Raw genomic sequence first — 19,904 nt, 5'->3', positions numbered from 1 at the left:
TTGAGGGAATAATGAATATTTTAGTTATTTAATTTTTAATTGAAGAAATAATTTAAAATTGTTTTCTCCCATCTACCTCCCCCTAAATGAATGTTTTAAATGGAGGAACAGACCCTCTCCACCTGGCCCAATGTTCTACATATGGTCCGTGTTCATCTGATAATTGTTAAATGTGGAGTTTATCTCCTGAATATGGGATTAACACTGTTGCTCAGTGTCCCACACACCTTTACTGTCCACAAGAGGACAAAAACAAACAAACAAAATACAGCTTCTTCAACCACTTTCACTTAAAATGCATATACTTTTCACTTAGGAAAGTGCTTCTAAACTTTTAATATGCATGTAAATCAACTGGGGATCTTCTTAAATGTAGATTCTCATTTGGCAGTTCTGAGATGGGGCAAGATTCTTCATTTCTAATAAGCTCCCAGGAGATGCCAGTAGTCCTGTTCCCAGACCACACTTTGAGTATCAAGAACTTAGAGTTGACTTGTGTGTGTTGTTAATTGACTGAGTGTGTAAGTGGGGAAGAAAGACATGTGTTAGTTTCCCAGTGAATGCGTCATTTAATATTTCTTTCACATGTAGATATAGAAAGGGATGAAGGGTCGAAGAACGGTTAATAGGGTTCAGTGTGGATGATGTTCAGAAGATGAGAAAGGAAAATAATGAAGCTGGCTGGATCTTGCTTTTGTGCGCTGTGCTTCAGCTCACAAATGGATCCAGAGTGGCAGTAGGGTAAGCGGGGTCAGCTAGTAAAACACAGGTTACTGTAGGGGTGAAACACAGCAGCCCTTTAATGTCTCCTCCAACAGCACACCCTCATTTAGGACTGGAAGCCTAGGAGTGTATTGTATCCAAAAGAAATGACAAGGCCTGGCATTTAAAATAGGCAGGTAGCAATTGGCCAACTGGGAATTTACCAAAGATATCAGCAGTGTGATTTGTGTGACTTATCTCTACAAAGATGTATTTTTCTCTTTTGCCATAATTCAGGTACATCTTCTGGCCCTCAGTTTCCTAGTATTTTCTTAGATAGAAGTGTGTGTCTGTGTGTGTGTGTGTGTGCGTGTGCGCGCGCACGCCTGTGTGTGTGAACCATTTAAAGAAGAAAATGAGAAACTCATGTTTATCTTTTGCATTTCAAGGAACTTGAAATGGCTTAGCTTGCTTCCTTCTCTTTTAAAGAAGGGCAGCAGGTAGGCAGGCACCCGGCATGGGGGAAATGATAACGAATAGCTCTGAGGATGTACTCAGCAGGTGTCTTCCTCACCCTCTCTTTACAGTAAATGAATTCATTGAAGATACTTGGAAATCCAAACTGGATACACTTTTTAAAATATCACTACAACACTTGTGGTTGCCATTTGATGCCCATTTGATGCCATTTGACTGCACACCATAGCTACTCAATTTCTTCTTCTTTGTCCAAAATGGTGCTCTTTGCTGCTTCTTCAGTTGAGCTCCTCACAGCCCAACTAAATTAATCTCTCTAAAAGTTAAAGAGGTGAAATAAAATGATCTGAGGAGAGTCTGGCCAAGACATTTATATTTCAAAAATGCACATGACAATAGAAATCCTTATAGCTTCTCTGCAAAGTGGTTGTGATGTTCATTTTAGAGATGGGACAATGAGTCTCATAGAGGTAAAGAATGTGTCCTAAACACAGTTATGCACTTAAGCCAGAAACTGAAGTATGTCTGGCCGTGAGTCCTCTAGGGCACTGGGTGTCAGTTGAAGCTGTTTTTTAAAAAATTACAGGGAAACCTTATTCAATGGCTCTCCATCTCACAGGGCAGATAGAGCCCTGCGCCTCAGCATTGCCTACTCTCTTGTTTCTTTCAGGCTTTTTAAAAAAGTCTGTGGAATGTGACAGTTTCAGTTAAATATCTCTCTCTCTCTCTCTCTCTCTCTTTTTTTTTTTTTAATCATTATCAACAGTAAAAATTAGGAAAATCCCCTCATTGGATATTTTATATCTTAAGAATTTTTTTGCTATAATTGCTCATATTGGACTAAGTGAGTTCTAAGGTCTTCTCTAAGACTTCAATTTTATTTTCAAGTTTCTTTTCTTATCCACCTTAAATGCATCTATCTGGTTATACTGCCACTTTTTATTAAAAATAGGTATCTTCATAGAATTTCTAGTAGTTTGGAAGTTGCATGTACTAGAATCATAGCATGCATTTCAGCTGCACTATTAGCATTCTAGCTAAGGGGAGTTTATTGTTCCAGTTTTAGTCATCATAATGCAGTCCTGTTTAATATTGCATGATCTGTGGGCTGCCATAAACTTGGTACAAATTGGAGTGCTGATATAACATGAAATGAAGCGCCTTGTCTGAATGTTGCTTTTGTTTTGCATTTAACAAATTAGTATGTTGACATTTGTCACTGATGGATTTCATTATTTGCTGAAAGGGTTTTAGGGGGTTTGACAGCATGAATGGTTTGTCCTACAGACTTTTGAGAATTGATAAAAGCATCTTTGTTCTTTGTACAAAAGCACAACAGATATCTTATTGATGGACATACAAAAAGGGATGGCTTGTGTAGCTGCAACATAAAATAAACCAAGACAATAATTTTTGAGTTGCTACTTATGCTTTTATGTGATTTCTTCCTCTCATCCTTTTTTTCCTGTTTAAAGAATGCATTTCATTTATCTCAACAAGCTCAAGAGCAATCAGTGATCTTTTAGTAAATTTAAAATCTTTGTCTCTTTATACTCCACTTACATATTGTTTAAGAAAGGTATTTTGAAAACATTATAAAAGGAATTATTGTGTAGGGATTGCATTAAATAACAGTACTGAATATCCAGATAACAGAGGAGATGGAGGAGTCAGCCTGTGGATCAAGAAACTAAGAGTCGCCTATAGACAAAAAGAAAAGATAAAAATTTGATATGAAATCCTAGTTTAATCAAAACAGTAAAAATACATGTTCTTCTGCAATTTCTTTTCTGTAGTTATATTTAGAGGGACAGCCTTGTCATTCAAATGTACCTTCTCTATACATATCATTGAGTCCTTATTGGAAAGCTGCTTGCTTCACACCTTTGCCCCAACCTGGGACAATGTACTCTAGGACACACACACACACACACACACACACACACACACACAACTTCCAGTAAAAGCTATAATAGAAAGCTACAAATAATGAAATCTATCGGTGATGAGATAATAACACCCATCACTAACAACTGCCAACACTCAGACTAAGGCAGTCAGACACTGTGCAGAACCATCCATCACTCCTGTCATTTCTTCGGGGAGGGGAAAGTAGGGCCTTGGGGGGAGGGGCTGTAGAGTCTGGGAATGAGCAGAATGTAAAGCAGGGAGGTGCAGATCCAAACATGACCCAAAGTTTCTACTGTGAAAACACAAGAACCAAGAGAGAGTGTGAAGTGAATGACTTAATACAGAAGTAAACATTTTGTTTATCGATTGTCTCCCCCTGCTAGACTGTGATCTCCATGAGGACCCCAGTCCCTGTCCCTTTTGTTTGTTAATATATTCTAAGCATTGAGCACAGGGCCTGGCACTTAGCAGGCTCTCACTATAAATATTTGCTGAGTGAATGAACAAATGGCTCAGCATCAGTATCCACCTTTGATGTCCTGTTTGTCCAACCCAATCTTGAACCAAGAACTTATGATCCCTACATGAAATCGCTTACTGTACCACAGAACCAAAGCTGGTCCCACTGTGTGCGTGTTCAGAGTGATGGAAATAGAGCTGGGCTTCAGTTCCAGCTCTGCCACTCCTGAGCTTTCTGTTCCAGGTCAGTCTTTTCCTCTCTCTAAGCCTCCATTTTCTCACCTGAAAAGAAAAAATCCAAAACTCTTACAAAGCTGTTCCAGTTCAATTAAAAAGAGAAAGAAAAAATGAATGTGAAGAGCCTTTAAAATATAAAATATAAAAATTATAAAATACAAGGGTGATAATTTTATAAGTTATAAAATTAAGAGTATTACTTTATTAACTGAAGGAGTTTTAGGGGAGGAGGTCACCAATGGGAAAGTTAATTTACTAAGGAAAATACGAAGTTTTGTGAGTGACATAATAGTATTTTTAAATCAGGCTTAACTGGGTTCCTGAAGACACAGGGAAGAGCCGAACGTGCAGCTGTATATGGACACGTGGACAGCCCTGCTTTGTGACTCCTTAGTTGTCCCTTAGCCTCAGGGTCCTTTCTGCAGAGGAGAAAACTGAAAAGCTGAAAGACCCAGTAGTTGACCCCAGTCTCCTTACGTTGTGGCTCCCAGAGTTCCAGGGTGCAGGGTTCACTGCCAAGTGTGCTCAGTCCCACACATCTGGCTGTTTTCTGTGGGCAAAGGTATAAGAGGGAAAAGCCTGCCTAGTTGTGTGCCACTTACACACACACACACACACACACACACACACACACACACCCCACCTCTCCAGATCACCTTCCCAAGGAAGATCTGTGGTCTGAGAGTGTCAGTGGGACAGGACGGTTCTCCCCTCAGCCATCCCGAATCTCCATTGAAACAACCCCTCTGCAAACTGGAATGCAAGGTGCTTTCTCCTCTGAGCCCAGAGGAGACAAAGGTACAGGCAGTTGGCTTTGTGGCAGCAGTATGGCTGTCCTGGAAATCCAGGGGCGAGGCTCATCCCCCAACCTGCTCTGAGCCTCAGTTTCCTTATTTGCTATTTGAAAGTGGAGTTTACACTGAATAACCACCAAGCGTCTTTCCAGCTCTAAGACTCATGAACTGCAGGTTTCGTCCTTTCCAACTTATGGAAATTATTTTCCCCACTTTTCCTGAGAGGGGAAGTGTAAGACCCCAGGCTGTCTCCTACAACTGCCAAAGCGGCTGTTTTTTATTGGAAAGTCAGCTTCCTTCTCAGGTTGCTTAACATAGCAGAAGCTTCTTGAGAACAGAGAAGCCCAATGTTTCCCTCTAGCTTTTTGACGTCATTTGCCTGTGGGTGGGTTCCCATCCACCCCGCCTCTCCAACCACACCAAATTTTATTGCACAGATTTAAAAAACACACATCAGTGTGGCAGGCCACCTAAAGAAGCACTTTAGCTCAGGAGCCCTGCAACAAAGCTGTGGCCGGGAGAAGTAGTTTCGGTCCAGCTCTGACTGTGCCAAGATCCTGTCTGGAGGAGTAAATTAGCCCTCATTCCCCTCCCAGCCCCCCGACAATAAAAGCGGAATGCTCACTTTATACTCTCTCATGGGGGATTTGAAGAATCAATTCTAAACATGGACTTGAAAGCACTTAGCAATCTAAGAAAGCGTAAGAGGGAGGAACTAACATTTGTGGCATGTTTATTGTGTGCCAGGTACTAGGGTGGGCACTTGATTTTCATTCACTATTTAACTCAGCTGTATAATCATCATACACAAAACTGTCAAACAGTTGGATTTTAAGCTACTGAGGACTTAAGCTTATCAAGAAGACAGTGGACAAGTAGAGAGACAGAAGGGGAAACCAGACCTACTATAAGCTCCCTGAAAGCTAAATGTCCTTGATATACTTCACACCGCCACGCAAAGTTTAAAAATCTAATTATGTCTATTTGCAGTACACAAATATGAGGCATTGAAAATACATTCTTGAACGCAAGCGTTTTACCTTTTTGGTGCTTTCCAATGTCAGAAAGTTCAGCCGAGTGATTGTAAATCTAACCACTGATAAATTACAGAGATATTAATCTTATTCCACTATTTTCCTTTCGTAGTTAAAAATAATTTTGCCAACCCTCCTAGTACATGTTTAGGTGATTAGTATTAAAATATGTAGTAGGTGATCCGTTCAGGAGAACTGAATTTGGTCGCCAAAATAAGCAATGTTGCTCATGACATTATGGAATAAAAACATACACTGGGCTTGGTCTCGCCTGCTTTGAGGCTTCTATCGCCTGGTAACGTGAGCGGTGTTCACAGTGAGGGGGATTTGTGGAAATCACACCACACGAAAACTGTGACTCAGGTCTGTTCTCAGAAGAACTGAGGTAATGGCTATTAATATTTTATTTCATACATTATAGCATTTGCAAAAGCCAACACTGTAGTTAAGGTTACCTGCACCAACACTCCAGCATAGCCCAGTTTTTCTTTGTGCCAGGCTTGCTTTCTACAGATGTGTTCAACCTAAAGGTGAATTTTCAGAGCCTTAAAAAAAGAAAAAAAAAAGAAGAAACGAGAGAAAATTCGTAAACAATTAGTTAAACCGCTACAGTTATACAACTGTGAAACATATAATACCTTTTATACTTAGAAAATAGTAAGAAATGTTTTCTTTTTCTTGTTAGTTGTTATTTTCCCCCCACGTGAAACTGGTGAATAACAATAACAAACCAATGTGATTGAAACTCTCAAGGGTGGCCCTTTGTGAGAGTCTTACCAGAGTGAACATCTTAGTAATCAGCAGCTGTACGTGCTGTAACGTCCATCTCAGAAGTATTTTGTGAATGTGGCTACAGAGGATGGCATATGCTGATTTCTGCCCTCAGTTGCCACTCTATCTCTGAGCGAGGGGGTTCCTCTGGTACTGCTGTGACTGGGATTTTGTAACACAGTATTGAATACAATGTCCTGCAGACTTAGGTCTGACATGAACCAACCTCACAGAGACAGCTCCCACCATGTGGCACAGGAACATTGGCTTTCTGGGTCTTTGTTTTCCTATATGTAGAATAGAGAGGGGTGGACGGCTAAGATCTCTTTTGGATCAAGTGTCCAGAGATTCCAGAGCCAGTCTCACACCTTCCCCAACTTCAGTGCTAGCGCATCTCTCCACCCCAAGGCATCTCGCCTGTTACAGATGCAGCAGAACTGCTGTGAGCCAGATTCTATGCAGGCCTTGGCATCGCATGGCCCTCCCGCAGAGTTGCTCATCTTCCCCCTATCATGGACTAATTTTCTTCTCCTTGACAATGCTTCCTACACTCTCATGTTTCCTCCTCACCTCCAGTCCTCCATCAAAATGAACCCGTTCTCTTTCCCAGGTTGGCAGCTGGCTAATGAATGTGGCATGCATGTTCGCCTTGTGCAGAGCAGCTATGAAACAGCATGCTGCCTCCTGCAGGGCCCTGGGACTGTGTAATGCCTGAACCCGCTGGGGGTTGATTCCATTGTGGAAGGGTCAGGTATCTGCAACAGGTGGTTGGCTGAAGTCACCCCACTGAGATTCCAGCTTCTCTGCAGTGATGTCCCAGCCTGGTTCTCTCAGGCATAGAGGTGCAGATATGAGTCTTGGGTGGCCTTGCAGCACACAGCACATCAGCTACAGATCCACGCTATATCCCTCAAGGCTTGGGGCTGATTGCTCCTCCAGTCTTTCTGCTTCAGCCCCTGAAGCAGACTTGCGGAAGCAGACTTGCTGACGACTTGCAGATCTGCTTCTAACCCAAGCACATGGCTTCCCATTGAGCTGGCAAAGCACAGAGGGGGCACTGACCTACGGTCCGGCCCTTCCTGAGGACAGCTCAGTGTCATTTACCCAAGACCTGTCCTCTGCACTTTTCCACAGTGGGATACAATGGCATTTCTGATTATCCTCTGCTTGAGAAGTATGGGAATTCCCCTAGGTCCTGTGGTAGCTCCTGACATTTTTGCAGAGAAGGGTCTTGGATCAGGGAGGAACAGTCTATCAGGATGAGCCATATGAAGATGCCCACTTTAGGGGGTTGAAAATAGTCAAATATCAACAATTTTATATGGTCATCCTAAAAGCTGAAAAGATGGAGGATGGTCAGGGCCTTGGCCTGATGTTATCTTTGCATAATAAGCATCCCGGGTTTTGCCTTGAGTATTATGTTACAGAACATTTATAAACTACATCAAAGAATATTACCATAGTATTCTCATTACTGCTATTATTACGATTACTACTAGTAGTTGTGCCATTATGGCTACTACTACTTGAGATCACTTTAGAAACAATTAACAGAGACAAAAGGAACTCCGAACCATCCCCTGGGAGCCACCACTGCCCTGGGCTTCCATCTCTAGAACTAGTTATTTAAAATGAGCTCTCCCCTACTTCCATTCTTGTCCTGTTTTGTCCAATGTGGTTAGTTTCAGAGGTAAGGGATGTTGAATGATCAATGGCCTTAGACGATGTAGCTGCCTTGGTTTCATTTCCAAAATGTCATGGCAATGAAAAAGCCATTTGCTAATAAAAAGGGTGGGATTCATTGCCGAGTGGCTATCATATTCATGCTGTCGCTGCCTCACCCAGATTTCTCAGAGCAGCTGTTGGCTCAGTGTCGTAGCCGAATGATGTCATTTCAGTCATAACGTAATTTTCCAGCTGCCCAGGATGGAAAAGGGGTTTATTATTATGGCATGTTTTCCACTGTGTCTGAAAGAAAATGAAACAGACATGGATATATGACAGTATCAGTTCTGTTTTTACAGGTGTGTCTGAAGGATACAAGGTACCTTTCATTTGCAATAGAAATGTGACTCTATGGCAAAAGCAAATGAAAACAAAACTTTTCTTTAAGAGATTTAAAATATATATATATATATGTAATTAACGTTGGGAACTGGCCTTGAGTATATTTAACTTGAAAGACAGTGGGGCACGCTGCCCAGTCTCTGGTCTCATTTCTATTCCAATGGATGGGGCTCTGGCTTAATCTTTGCCTTGATTTCTCCAAGGAGAAAATAGAGACCTCCCAAAATATTTGTTTACGTGTTTGTTTTCAACTTCTCATGGAAGCAAAACATGTGCAGGAAAGTACATGCATGTCTTAAGTGCACAGCTCATCAAATGTTCACAAACTGTATGCATCTCTGTAACCAGCACCCTGATCAAGAACAGAACACAATCAATACCCCAGAAGACGCCGTTGCCCCCTTCCAGTTACCTCCCACCTGGCGCACACAAGGACCTGACTTCTAACAGCATAGATTTTCACCCAGTGAGACCCGTGTCAGACTTCTGACCCGCAAAACTGTAAAATGATAAACTAGTGTTGTTTTAAGCTACTAAGTTTGTGGTAATTTGTTACAGCTGCAATCGAAAACTGCTAACAGTGATGCAGCTGCAAAGTGAGAGAGCCAGGAGTCAAACCCAGGGCTCCGTTCCCAAAGCCTGAGTTCTTAAAAACCACCATAATGTATAGTCCTGCTTTTAGCTTTAATAGGTTTTTGGTCTTCCATGAAGAGTGAGAAGGTAAAATGAAAGTCCAGAGGCCAGCCACCATCAGTTTAAGTTGGGAAATAGGTAGACTGTGTCCTCGACGTATCTTTACTTGCTCATCCCACAGTCCCCATGTTCAGTATGCCTCCTGTCTAGAAAAGCAATGTGTGATAGGTTGCTAACACTTCAGTGAATTATCTTAGTGAATTATCTTAGTGTATTATCCCTTCCCAAAGTATTTGAATTCTAAAAGATGACCCGAGCAATGACTCTACTATTTATGAAAAAGAACACTGCGCTAGAGTGCTGTGGCCAGCCCTGTGGGTTGATGAGCCCAACACCCATAAGCAGATCCCTTCTTCCTGCCCTCTTGCACCAGAGAATCAGAAAAAGCCGCGGGTCCTTTTTGCCATGCTAAGGGAGTATTAGCCGGGAGTAACCCATGAGCGGAAATCTGCTGTGGGCTTTCTAGGAAGAGTTGTGCTTTCCTGATGAGAAGGATAGTAGTTGCTGGCACAGCACCCCTTTTATTTTGTGTTGAACATGAAGGTGATGCCTGAAACTGTCGTGGCCAACTTGTGACCATGAGGTCGCAAGCATGAGGGCAAGAGTACACATAGTAAGGGTGGCACAGTTGGAAGATAGAAGGACCTAGAGCTCTGACTACATTGCTGAGTCCCTGAACCAAGCCCAGCAACTGCCCTCCTCCAGGGGCCTTGTTACAAGAAAGAGAAAACTCCTCCCTGTGTGTGCCATCGTTAGCTGTCTTTTCTGTTCCCTGGAGCTGAATACATTCCAAATGGGTCCAAGTACCTTCCAAGTCACAAGACAGCAACCACCCAGGAATGGGGACGTGGGCAACAATTATTTAGGAGAGGACTTCTGTGACCCTCCCCCACATTTTCGTGGTGAACACATCCAAGAATGACAGATCAGGGAACCATCCCAGAGAAATAGGATATAACTATAGATATCCAGTAAACCTGATGCATTCCGCTTGGAGAGAAGAAATGCAGGGCTCGTAATTTTAAATGAAAGGTTAGTTAAAACCAGGAAACTCTGGAGAGCAAAAGCTTTTATTTGTTTATTTTTGTTTCTGGTGAGTTTATTACCTTTCAAAGGAAAGTGCTGTTAAGTTGAATACCTCTGAGAATGACCATCTGTACCCTACTTTCTAGGACCACCCTGGAAAATGTGAAGCATCTTGTTCCTTTATCTCCACAATCATGTGGAATTGGTCTATTCATGGAATCACAATTTGAGATTAAGAAATATAGCTTTTGTTCCTAAAAGGTCTGTTATTTATGAACCCCCAATAGCCAGGTGATCACTTATCCTTAATGGCACTTATTGATGCAGACCAGTACTTTAAGAAATTCAGAGAGACCTTCACTTTGTAAGTGACTACTAAGATCTCTGACTGGATAAAGATAACTGGAGCAGGCTAATCCTTTTAACAAAGGTGGCGATATATATTGTGGCAGTTGAATGCTCCTTTACAGCCCAGGGAGAATAATCAACGATTCATTCATTTAATTCATGAATTTTCCTTCTGTTTACACTTTAAACAGACTTGCCAGTTGTTTGCTTAGCTAACAAGCTCTGCCTTCATTATAAGCCATTAGTGGCTAGTAATAATTGAAACTGTGTTTGGATTTCAGAAATACAATAAACCTAATTAATTCTACTCTTAATAATATGGGATTTGCAGTGACTGACTTAAACTAGGCCAAAATTTGTGTCTTTGCCCTCTCCAAGAAACAAGAGGAGTTTACTAAACCATTTTATAGCCATAAACAAGGCTGATAGTAGAATTGTTCATAAGGAAAACTAAACAAGAGGTTAAATCCAGGTGCCGATAAGGAATCAGGCAGCAAAAATAAATGACTGCAAGGGCAGAGCATCCTCTAAGAAACACTTGGTCTTCTCTGCCTACTTGTAATAGAGACTCGGATGGAAGAAATTTTTAACTTTTCTCTTAATCCTCCTATAGAGAAGGGGGAAAAGAAGCACACACGTGATTATAAATGACAAGTGGACTCAGCCAGCGGTGGGGAGACAAGAAGGAATGGTGGAGAGGTGGGGAGCTGAGCCCCCTCTAAAAGGCCAGCTGCTATTCAGCTGCAGTTGCTACATGGGGTTGTTGGCTTAGTATGGCCAAATTTTTCAGATTTTTGGTATAATTTGAAAATCTGGATTTCTAGGTAAAATCTTCCCCTTTATAGACTTTGGCAATGGATTTTTCTTTTTTTCTTTTTCTTTCTTTCTTTCTTTTTTTTTCTTTTTTTTTTTTTTTTTAAGTTAATGCTGTGTAGCCACCACAGTGCAAATGGGTGGCTTTCTGAGTGTGGTCCCTAGACCAGCAACTTCAGCCTCTTCTGAGAACTTGATAGTAATGCAGATTCTTAGGGGCCACTCTGGCCTAAGAATTAGACTCTCTGGAGGTGGGGACCCAGTGATCTGTTTTAACAAGAGCCCCAGGTAGGTTTGCCAGGTTTAGCAAATATTGCATTGGACATACACTAAAAAAGTATTCGTTGTTTATCAGAAATTCAGATTGAGTTGGGTGTCTAAAGATTCCCAGAGTGCCAGAGTAGAACATGGATGCTTGCTCTCAGTGGCGGAAGCGACTGATGTCCCCTCACCAATTAAATTCCAAGTACTCTGGGAAATCTCCACATTTTCTTTAGACAGGGAACATGGGAAGACTTGATTTGTGGATCCAAAGCTCCACACCCTCTTATTCCAGAGAAAACCCATAACCACACAGTTCTTTCTGAGGGTGGTGCAAGCTGCCCGAGCATGTCCCTCAATGAAGCAGCTTTCTAAGCTTCCTCATGACCACAAATGACAGCTTGTACGCACAGGGAAAACCAACTGGATGAGCTATTATGGTTCTCAGTTGCACCATTTTATTACTGTTCTGGGAGTGAAGCAAAATGGATTATTTTATTAAATAAAGATTTTCCCTGTATCACAGTGGAGGCTAATTTTATTAGCTCTTTTTATGGGAACAACAACACCCTCGTTGGGGAAGACATGAATAGGGGTTGAAGGAATGGAGAAAATCATATTTTGTCATCCATGCACTCCAAAGGAGGCTGCCAGCACGTTTTAATTGGTAATTACTTACCAGAAGAGTTCTCCAGATCCTGCAGAAAATGTACAGTAATTTAGAGATGATTCAAAAGACATGTTCAACTACAATTAATATAGTTTGAGTTTGAGCGTGGGTGTGTCCCTGGTGTCCAAAACACCAGAGTGTTCAGTAACTTCAAAAATATTATGTCTTTGTTTTCTTCTATGAGAATCCAGAGACTCCATAGTTTGAACACATACCTTAAGATTCAGAAGGAAAGATGTCCATAGCATGTTAGAAAACCCAATCAGATGCTTTTTTTGCCCCTGATTCTTTAGCTTTAAAACCTGAGACATCCACTTGCAGCTTTATTTAGCTTTTTAGATGAGCATAACCAGTAGATACTTACCCCTACCACCTTCCTCAGGAAGGGTGGCCAGAGTTAGGTGTGGCCAAATCCTAATAATTTAGTGCTAGCCCTGCCTCTACCCAGTGTGCGAGTCTGAGGGCTAGACAGTATTGTCTATGGACAAATTTCCTGGTGGCGCAGAAGTAAAGTGCCCACTGCTCTGCTTATATCCGTTGCTAAGCACTCTGCCAAAGGTGGTCTCAGTTTTCTAGAGTCAAAGGTGATCTCTGTGTTTTGTTGTTGCTGTGCGATTTTTTTTTTCCATTAGCAATAGGCCGAGGCCAACTCTAAACAAATCATGAAGCTGACAGGAATGTTTTGGTGTCCCCAGCACCCCTTTTCCCTCCCTGTGCCTCACTAGGAGACACCCCGTGCTCCCCACTGTCATCTATGCTCTGCCTTTGAGCCTTTCCCTGTCATCCATGAGCACCCACGCGGAAGCCTGTAGGATGCAAGCACCGGTCCTTACACTTTAATGTGCAGTGAAACTATAAGCTTCTTCTAAGGTCATTGCTTCAACCAGAGGTTATAAACTTGCAGCCCTGTCCACAAGTTTGTTTGCTTCAGCATAGTGGTTTTTTTTTTTTAATTGTCTCCTTCCCTTCCATAGTTACCGATTTCCCTATATTGTTATCACTTCCCTAATCTCTTTATCTATCTGCTTCCTTCATCTTGTTATCCACTTCCTATCTTGTCTTATTCCTTCCTTTTATCAGGCTTTCCTGGGTTCACCTGTTTAACACCTCTCATTATCTGCTTCCACCATCTCCTTGTCTACTTCCCCCATCAACTTGTCTACTTCCCCCATCAACTTGTCTGCTTTCCTCATCTCCTTGTCTGCTTCCCTCAGCTTATCTGCTTCTCTCATCTCATTATCCAATTCCCCTTCTTGTTATCTGCTTTCCTCATTTTGTTTTCTTCTTGGCTCCTATAGCCCTCTGAGTTTGTGACCTGCTTTAAACCATTTCTTCTTGAAAAGAATGGAAGAGGATTTTCAGGGCAGTGAAACTACTCTGTATGATACTATAATGGTGGATACATGTCATTATGTATTGATCTGAGATCATAGAATACACAACACCGAGAGCGAACCCTCATGTAAACTATGTACTCCAGGTGATGATGCATTAGTGTGGGTACATCGGTTTTAACACATGTACCACTCTGGCAAGTGATGTTGATAGTGGGAGAGCCTGTGCATGTGTGGGGCGTGGAATATATAGGATATCTCTCTACCTTCTGTTCAGTTTTGCTGTGAATCTAAAATTGCTCTAAAAAATAAAGCCTATTTAGAAAAAAATAAATAAATAAAGGACTATCAGGCTTTAGCAAAAGTGGGTGGGAAGTAAAGGCCAGGGAGAGGCAATAGGCAGTAGACAGTCTGGTGTGTTTCCTTTCCTGGGTTCCTGGAATCATATACTAGGCACAGACCTAAGCACTCTTGTCACCTGCTTTTCTAGGCTTCTCCTTGCAGTGGCTTAGGACAGAGTTAGAAAGAACCAGGTGTTGTGTTTGGGAATTTAGCTACTTTGGGAGCATCAGCAGTGGAATAGAGATGCTACTACCCTTTTCTTGCTCCCTCCCCCTCCCTTTCCTATCTGAGTTCTTACCAGAAGAGACTGAAGTTTGCTGTTCAAAGGCCTGGTAACCTCAAGACAGCTCTGGCTATGATGTAGATTTAAGGAACAGAGGTCTCAGGGTATGGCTGGTGGCTTCCTTTGGGTGGACTCTGAAGATGTGGCTCCTAGGAGAACAATGATCATTGCACCACTGGGCTTGAGCTGGCATAGAGTGATGAGAACCTGGAAGTCAAAGGTCTAAACCCAGTGACCCTGGGCAGAGTGGGTCAGAATAAGCTTCAGGGTCAAGACTGTTTGAGTTAAAATACTGGCTCCATTGCTTGCCAGCTGTATGATCTTGATTTACCTCTCTTTGACTCATTTTTATCATCTGTAAAATTGCAATAATAAAAATCTATCCCCTGAGGTCATGGGGTAGATTAAACGAGTTTAAGTATGTAAAATACAGTGCATAGCAAAGAGACTTTAAGAAAATATGAGTCTCTGGATTGTTGCTCTGGGGCTTCCCTCTATTACTCTCTGGTGTAGTCACATTTAGCAATTGGACCCAAAATTCATTGATATAAATAAGTAGATATTTTACTGCCTATTTTCTATTCAGAATTTTTAATGGAAAACTTATACTGACTAACATTATCTTTTTCTCTTAAACTGAGATCCTTGTGTTGATCAAATGTAGTATGTTTTTCTCAAGTTTTTAGAACTGGTTTCACCTCAGGCTACTAAAAGTCCCATATCTCCCAAAATAGCATTCCCTCATCTCCTAAGCCTGCGTTTCAAGACTATACTGTGTGGCTACAGCGGGATGCCAGATGGGGGCCAAAGAAGGTGACTAGTGCCTACAGAGCAGTCTCAGGGCCAGAGGGCAGCAGGGATCCTGCCAGGTCATCCGGGCCACCCTTTTGCCTTTGGGACAACAGATGCATCCCCTATATTAGACTATATCCAGGAGAGAAGGGCTAAGAGATTTCATTGCAGAGATGAAGAGGCAGGCGCTGAGCATTTGATTTGCAGTCCTGGCATATATCATGTCACACCTTGTGAAGGAAAGAGAAACGTGTTCTTAACCTAAGGGAGGGGTAGAGACATTTGTCCTCTCTTTCAGATTGCCCCAGGCTACTGTGAGTTTGCTTTTCTGTTGTCCAAATTAAATTAAATTAGCAACTAATTAAGTCATGCAAGTAAAAGTTGCTTTCATGTGCTTCTGAGACCCTCTAAACTATCCAGTTTGATTTTGGAGGGAAAGGAGCCTCAGTTTCCTTCTTTCTTGGTTCTTCCTTCCCCTCTATAATGGGAAATTGGGCTCTGTGTGTCACTGAAACCGAAAAACTCTGAACCCACAAGAAGTTCAGGCTTGATGAATATAAATGTGTTTCCTGGAAGCAGGCACCTCCCGGGGATCTGTATAAAAAGTGAATCTGCTTCCCCTGAGGGGAATTGGGATCTGCTCCAGTCTAGGAGGCGTGGCCTGAGGCTCTTCTTGTCTGTAACCAAAAGCAATTTCCTGTCCTTTTGGTCCCACCATAGCCTGCTCTGACCAGCTGAGGTAGCAGTGCGGAGCTGGAGCCGGTAAATACTGAGCAGCAAGATGGCTTACGCTGGTCACATCTCCCTGGACAAAGCAAAAATAAATCACACACCATCCCCTGCCTAAGATCTGATGAAATTCTCCATTTCCGCTCCAAATTGAATTCCTCCCAGAGGATTGGACCGGCTCCTGAGAGTAATGAAGGCACTCCTTCCTCCTCTGCTAGAAGCATGTTTCAAATTAACAGGCACAGGCTTCTAATCTGGGTGGGGAGGTAGCTTTTAGGGGCAGTCTCGAGAAACTGTTTTCAGACCAGAAATGATATTTTTAATCTCAGAGAGGCAGGGCGGCAATACCATGTGGCCTTTGTGGGGAGGCAGCCCTGCTGGTGGTCTCTTGGGAAAGAATGGGAACACGTGTCCTGCTGTCACTCTTCGCCCACAGTCTCCCTGCTCTGCCCCTCTGTTGTTCTCCTCTGTCACGTGTAGTGAAAGATAACTTATTATGGAGAATACGAGCAAGAGGGCTTGTGCGTTTTGAGAGTTGAAAGTATTACTTCCCTGCCCATCTCTTACTTGGAAAAAATGATGAACTGATTTAAAAAAAGAAAAAATACATTTTTAGGATGAAGATATCGTTGAAGTAATTATCTTCCATCCCATGTAATGATGATGAATCGACAATTTGGCATTTGTAGAGGCAGTTGACACAGGCCTTTTCAGGGGGAGGAAAAGAAAAAAGAAAACCGTTTTCAAATGGGCCCTGTCAGAGTGAAGACTGATGACCTGCTGGCTGATTAGGATCATGAATAAGAGTCTGAGAAAGGAGGAATGTGTGAGGAGCCCAGGGGTGAAACTTATAAATCAAGGTTAAGGTAGGAGTAGAAAATTCTAAACATTCATTCTGTTTTGAAGGTGGACATAAAGTAGAATATCTGTTGGTAAAGGAATATTTAATATTACTCCTTTGAATTTAAGAACATTATATTTTTCTCCACTAACTTGAGAAAAAGCAGTTTAAAAATTCTACTTAACACGAGAATTTCTGATTTTGAGGGTCAAAAGAAAAAGAGGAAATTCTCCTTGAAAGAAAATTCTATTAGTTCTTTTATGTCAGAATTTTGTTAACAACCCTTGGAAAAGGTTATCAAAACCTCACTCCATGTTTTAATTTAGTTTTAAGAAAGAAGCCATTTCCTTCATAAGGATATATGACCCCAGAATACCCCACAGATAAAACCCAACCTTAGAAAACAAACTTCACTGTAGGAGGATTTGGGGTCTGGTTCCCAACTGGAAAATTGCTTTTCAGAGAGAAGTTTTCCACTGATAATAGGGTGGGTCATTTTTACCCAGTGAACCGCCCTTCCTTCCTATCTAGGAGGATGTTTAAGCTTTTTCAGAGGACAATGGGAAATACATTTATCCCTGGCCAGGAAGAAAGGATTGAGGATGGGAAGTGGGAATGTAGGTGGGATTCCAGGGATGTCAGGGCCTGTCCGGAACTCAGGCAAGATGCGCCAGGGCCTGGGTGGTGTCTCCCCAGTACAGGCAGCTTGAGAAGGAGGTCTGCTGGAGAGGACAAACTGCCAGAGGAGAAAAATTAAAGGGCAGAGAAACACAATGCCACCCCCCACACATCTGCTTTTCTACATTCCTTCAGGCCCTCTCAGACTTTGATATTTGCATAAATGGGCCTTGAATTGGCTTCCCCACTGGGACAAAACAGCTAGTGGGTCACTGAGGACAGGGCAGGCTTTTTCTTCATGAACAGTCATCAGCTTGTGTATGTAACCTTCCTGGGTGGAGCAGAGGGGTCAGCCTTAGAAAGTCTCTGTAACTACGGTGGGTGCACCGTCTGAGTCTCTGGCCCACAGACCCTTCTGATGCAGGCTTGTCTTTGAGCCTGTTTATAAGGCCTGATGTTACTTGTGTTTTGTTTTAGCCAAAAGGATGAAGCGCTGCCAACAGTATGTCTGGAATGTTATTTACTTGGTACATTTCTGTGGCTTTTCTTTGTAGCACTACGCATGCCAGAGCAAGGGGTCATTTACTTAAAAATGCCAGGTTGCACGTCTGTCTTCTCCACGAACTTTCTCAGTAAGCTCCCATGACTCTCAGTTCCCTCCCTCCTTCCCTCCCTCCCTCCCTCCCTCCCTTCCTTCCTTCCTTCCTTCCTTCCTTCCTTCCTTCCTTTTTTCCTTTTTAACCCCTGAATTAGTGCTCTAAACTACTGTTGGTACCTGCTGCATTTCATTCTGTGTCCTATATGCCCCCAATGCACTTTTAATATCTGGAGTTTCTGGTGGACTCTGCCAAGAGCCTGGCAGACGCTTTTTCATTTGCGTGTCTGCCCTGTTATTATTTCACATAAAAGCTGTCTATTTTGGCACACGACTCCTGTGATTTCAGTTGGGCTCTCTGAGCTGAATGGGTGATGTTGTGCAAGGGAAATACAGGTGGGGTTTTCTCTACTGGTGGCCATGGGGGTGGAGGACAAATCTGCAAGCAGTCCTGGCCTGCGCAGAGCTGACATGATGGCTAACAAATGGCTTTTGAAGGAAGAAACCAGTGTGTACAGTTCTTAATTTGGAAGGTTTCACAACTGTTTCTGTTCAATTGATAGAGGAGAGATTTTTTTTTTTTTTTTAAAGAGCAAATTCTACATTAATAAGACTGTAAACAAGTCCTGGATAATGAGAAAAGCCGAAAGAGGAAGCATAGGCAATACATTGTTTGCCTCTTCTCTCTTCTGCCTCCCTCCCTCCCTCCCATTTCATCTGTGCAGTTCTAATCATGGTATTTTGCATTTTAAAACAAAGTATGGAAAATAAGATTAGATAAATCTCCCAAGCTGGTGCCAGCCCTGGGGCTATTTGCATACCTGGGTGGGTTAAATCCTTTCTCTCTCTCTCTCTCTCTCTCTCTCTCTCTCTCTCTCTCTCTCTCTCTCTCTCTCCTTTTCTCTCTCTGTATAGTTTTCTTATGCCCTCTGAATGTGTAAGCATCTACAGAAAGAAAATGATGGTATTGAAAATATTTGCCTTACAGAAACTCAACTTTTATCAGAGTCTCTTGGAAAGTCACCCATCCATGGCACCTGTTTGTTAACTCTGGAACCAGCCCCAGTCTGAAGTGGAAAATTTTTGGTTCCATTCTTCTCGGCTTTTCCTGTCCTTCTGCATGACTTCTCAATTTGTTTGTAAGCCGCTTGGATTTTTGGCTGAAGGGTCTTCTTTGATCATCTCCTGACAGCATGGGCTTCACATTCTCACACCTGCTCTTCTTTTACAGTCCAGATTTCCAAGTAAATGCTTCCATTGCCTTGTAATTTCTTCAGTGTAAAACTGGGGTACAGGTTACTTATTACAGGTAATAGCTGTTTGATGACGGAGACAACTGCTTGGCAGAAACGGCAACCTGAACTGCTGCCAGAAATGTAAACTGCCACTTTATGTATTTCTAAAAGCATCTAAGCTTCCAGCCTATCGGTCATGATCTAGCATGCACATGATAATAACAGGCTCGCCGGGCTGAGAACGCCTCCCCATGGGGCAGCCACAGAGGACAGGCTCTAACAAGACTCCCGTGTGTTTTCTCTCCCATTATCCACAGCCCACACATCGTCTTCCTCTCTCAGAGCACCTTGACTGGAAGGAGCCATCTCTGCGGGACCCGTCTCTGCCATGAAATTGCTCATTCCTGGTTTGGCCTCGCCATCGGGGCCCGTGACTGGACGGAAGAGTGGCTGAGTGAAGGGTTTGCCACTCACTTGGAAGATGTGTTCTGGGCCAAAGCACAGCAGGTGGGTTTAAAGTGACCCTAAGCATTTCACTCCCTGGAGTCAAATACTATTCCTAGTCATTTGTTCATTCAACAGCTGTGTACTGAGTGCTTATGCATGAAGCATTGTCCTTTTTCACTGGGGAGGGAGAAAAGTCCCTGCACCCTGTGGGGTTCACAATCTAGAATAGGACAGAGAATCGACAAAGGCACACATCTGTAGCACATCAGGTGATGATGAGTACTGCGAAGAAAAATGAAGCCAGGTAAAGAATGGTGGGGGAAGTGCTGTTTTAGAAGGCCTCTCTGATAAGGGCACATTTGAGCAAAGACTTGCAGAAAAGGTCATGCTGAGGCTACTCAAGTATTCCTTTGTAGTTATGGTTG

At 42.6% G+C, this 19,904-nt stretch overlaps 1 protein-coding gene across 23 annotated transcripts in view; it reads left to right on the top strand.

Annotated features, from left to right (window-relative positions):
- Nucleotides 1–19,904, top strand: part of CUNH9orf3 (chromosome unknown C9orf3 homolog) — a 339,317-nt gene that overhangs the window by 174,692 nt on the left and 144,721 nt on the right. For all 23 annotated transcript variants that reach the window (XR_002777583.1, XR_002777584.1, XR_002777587.1 and 20 more), the window contains one exon: nt 19,350–19,539. Coding sequence is in view for 10 of the 23 variants with exons in the window: in XM_011382213.2 (XP_011380515.1) it covers nt 19,350–19,539 (190 nt within the window). In the remaining 13 variants the exon portion in view is untranslated. The remainder of the gene's footprint in view (nt 1–19,349; nt 19,540–19,904) is intronic.

Source organism: Pteropus vampyrus, unplaced genomic scaffold, assembly GCF_000151845.1.
Source record: "Pteropus vampyrus isolate Shadow unplaced genomic scaffold, Pvam_2.0 Scaffold465, whole genome shotgun sequence".
Classification (NCBI taxonomy): domain Eukaryota; kingdom Metazoa; phylum Chordata; class Mammalia; order Chiroptera; family Pteropodidae; genus Pteropus; species Pteropus vampyrus.
This window is presented reverse-complemented; position numbering and strand designations above follow the sequence as displayed.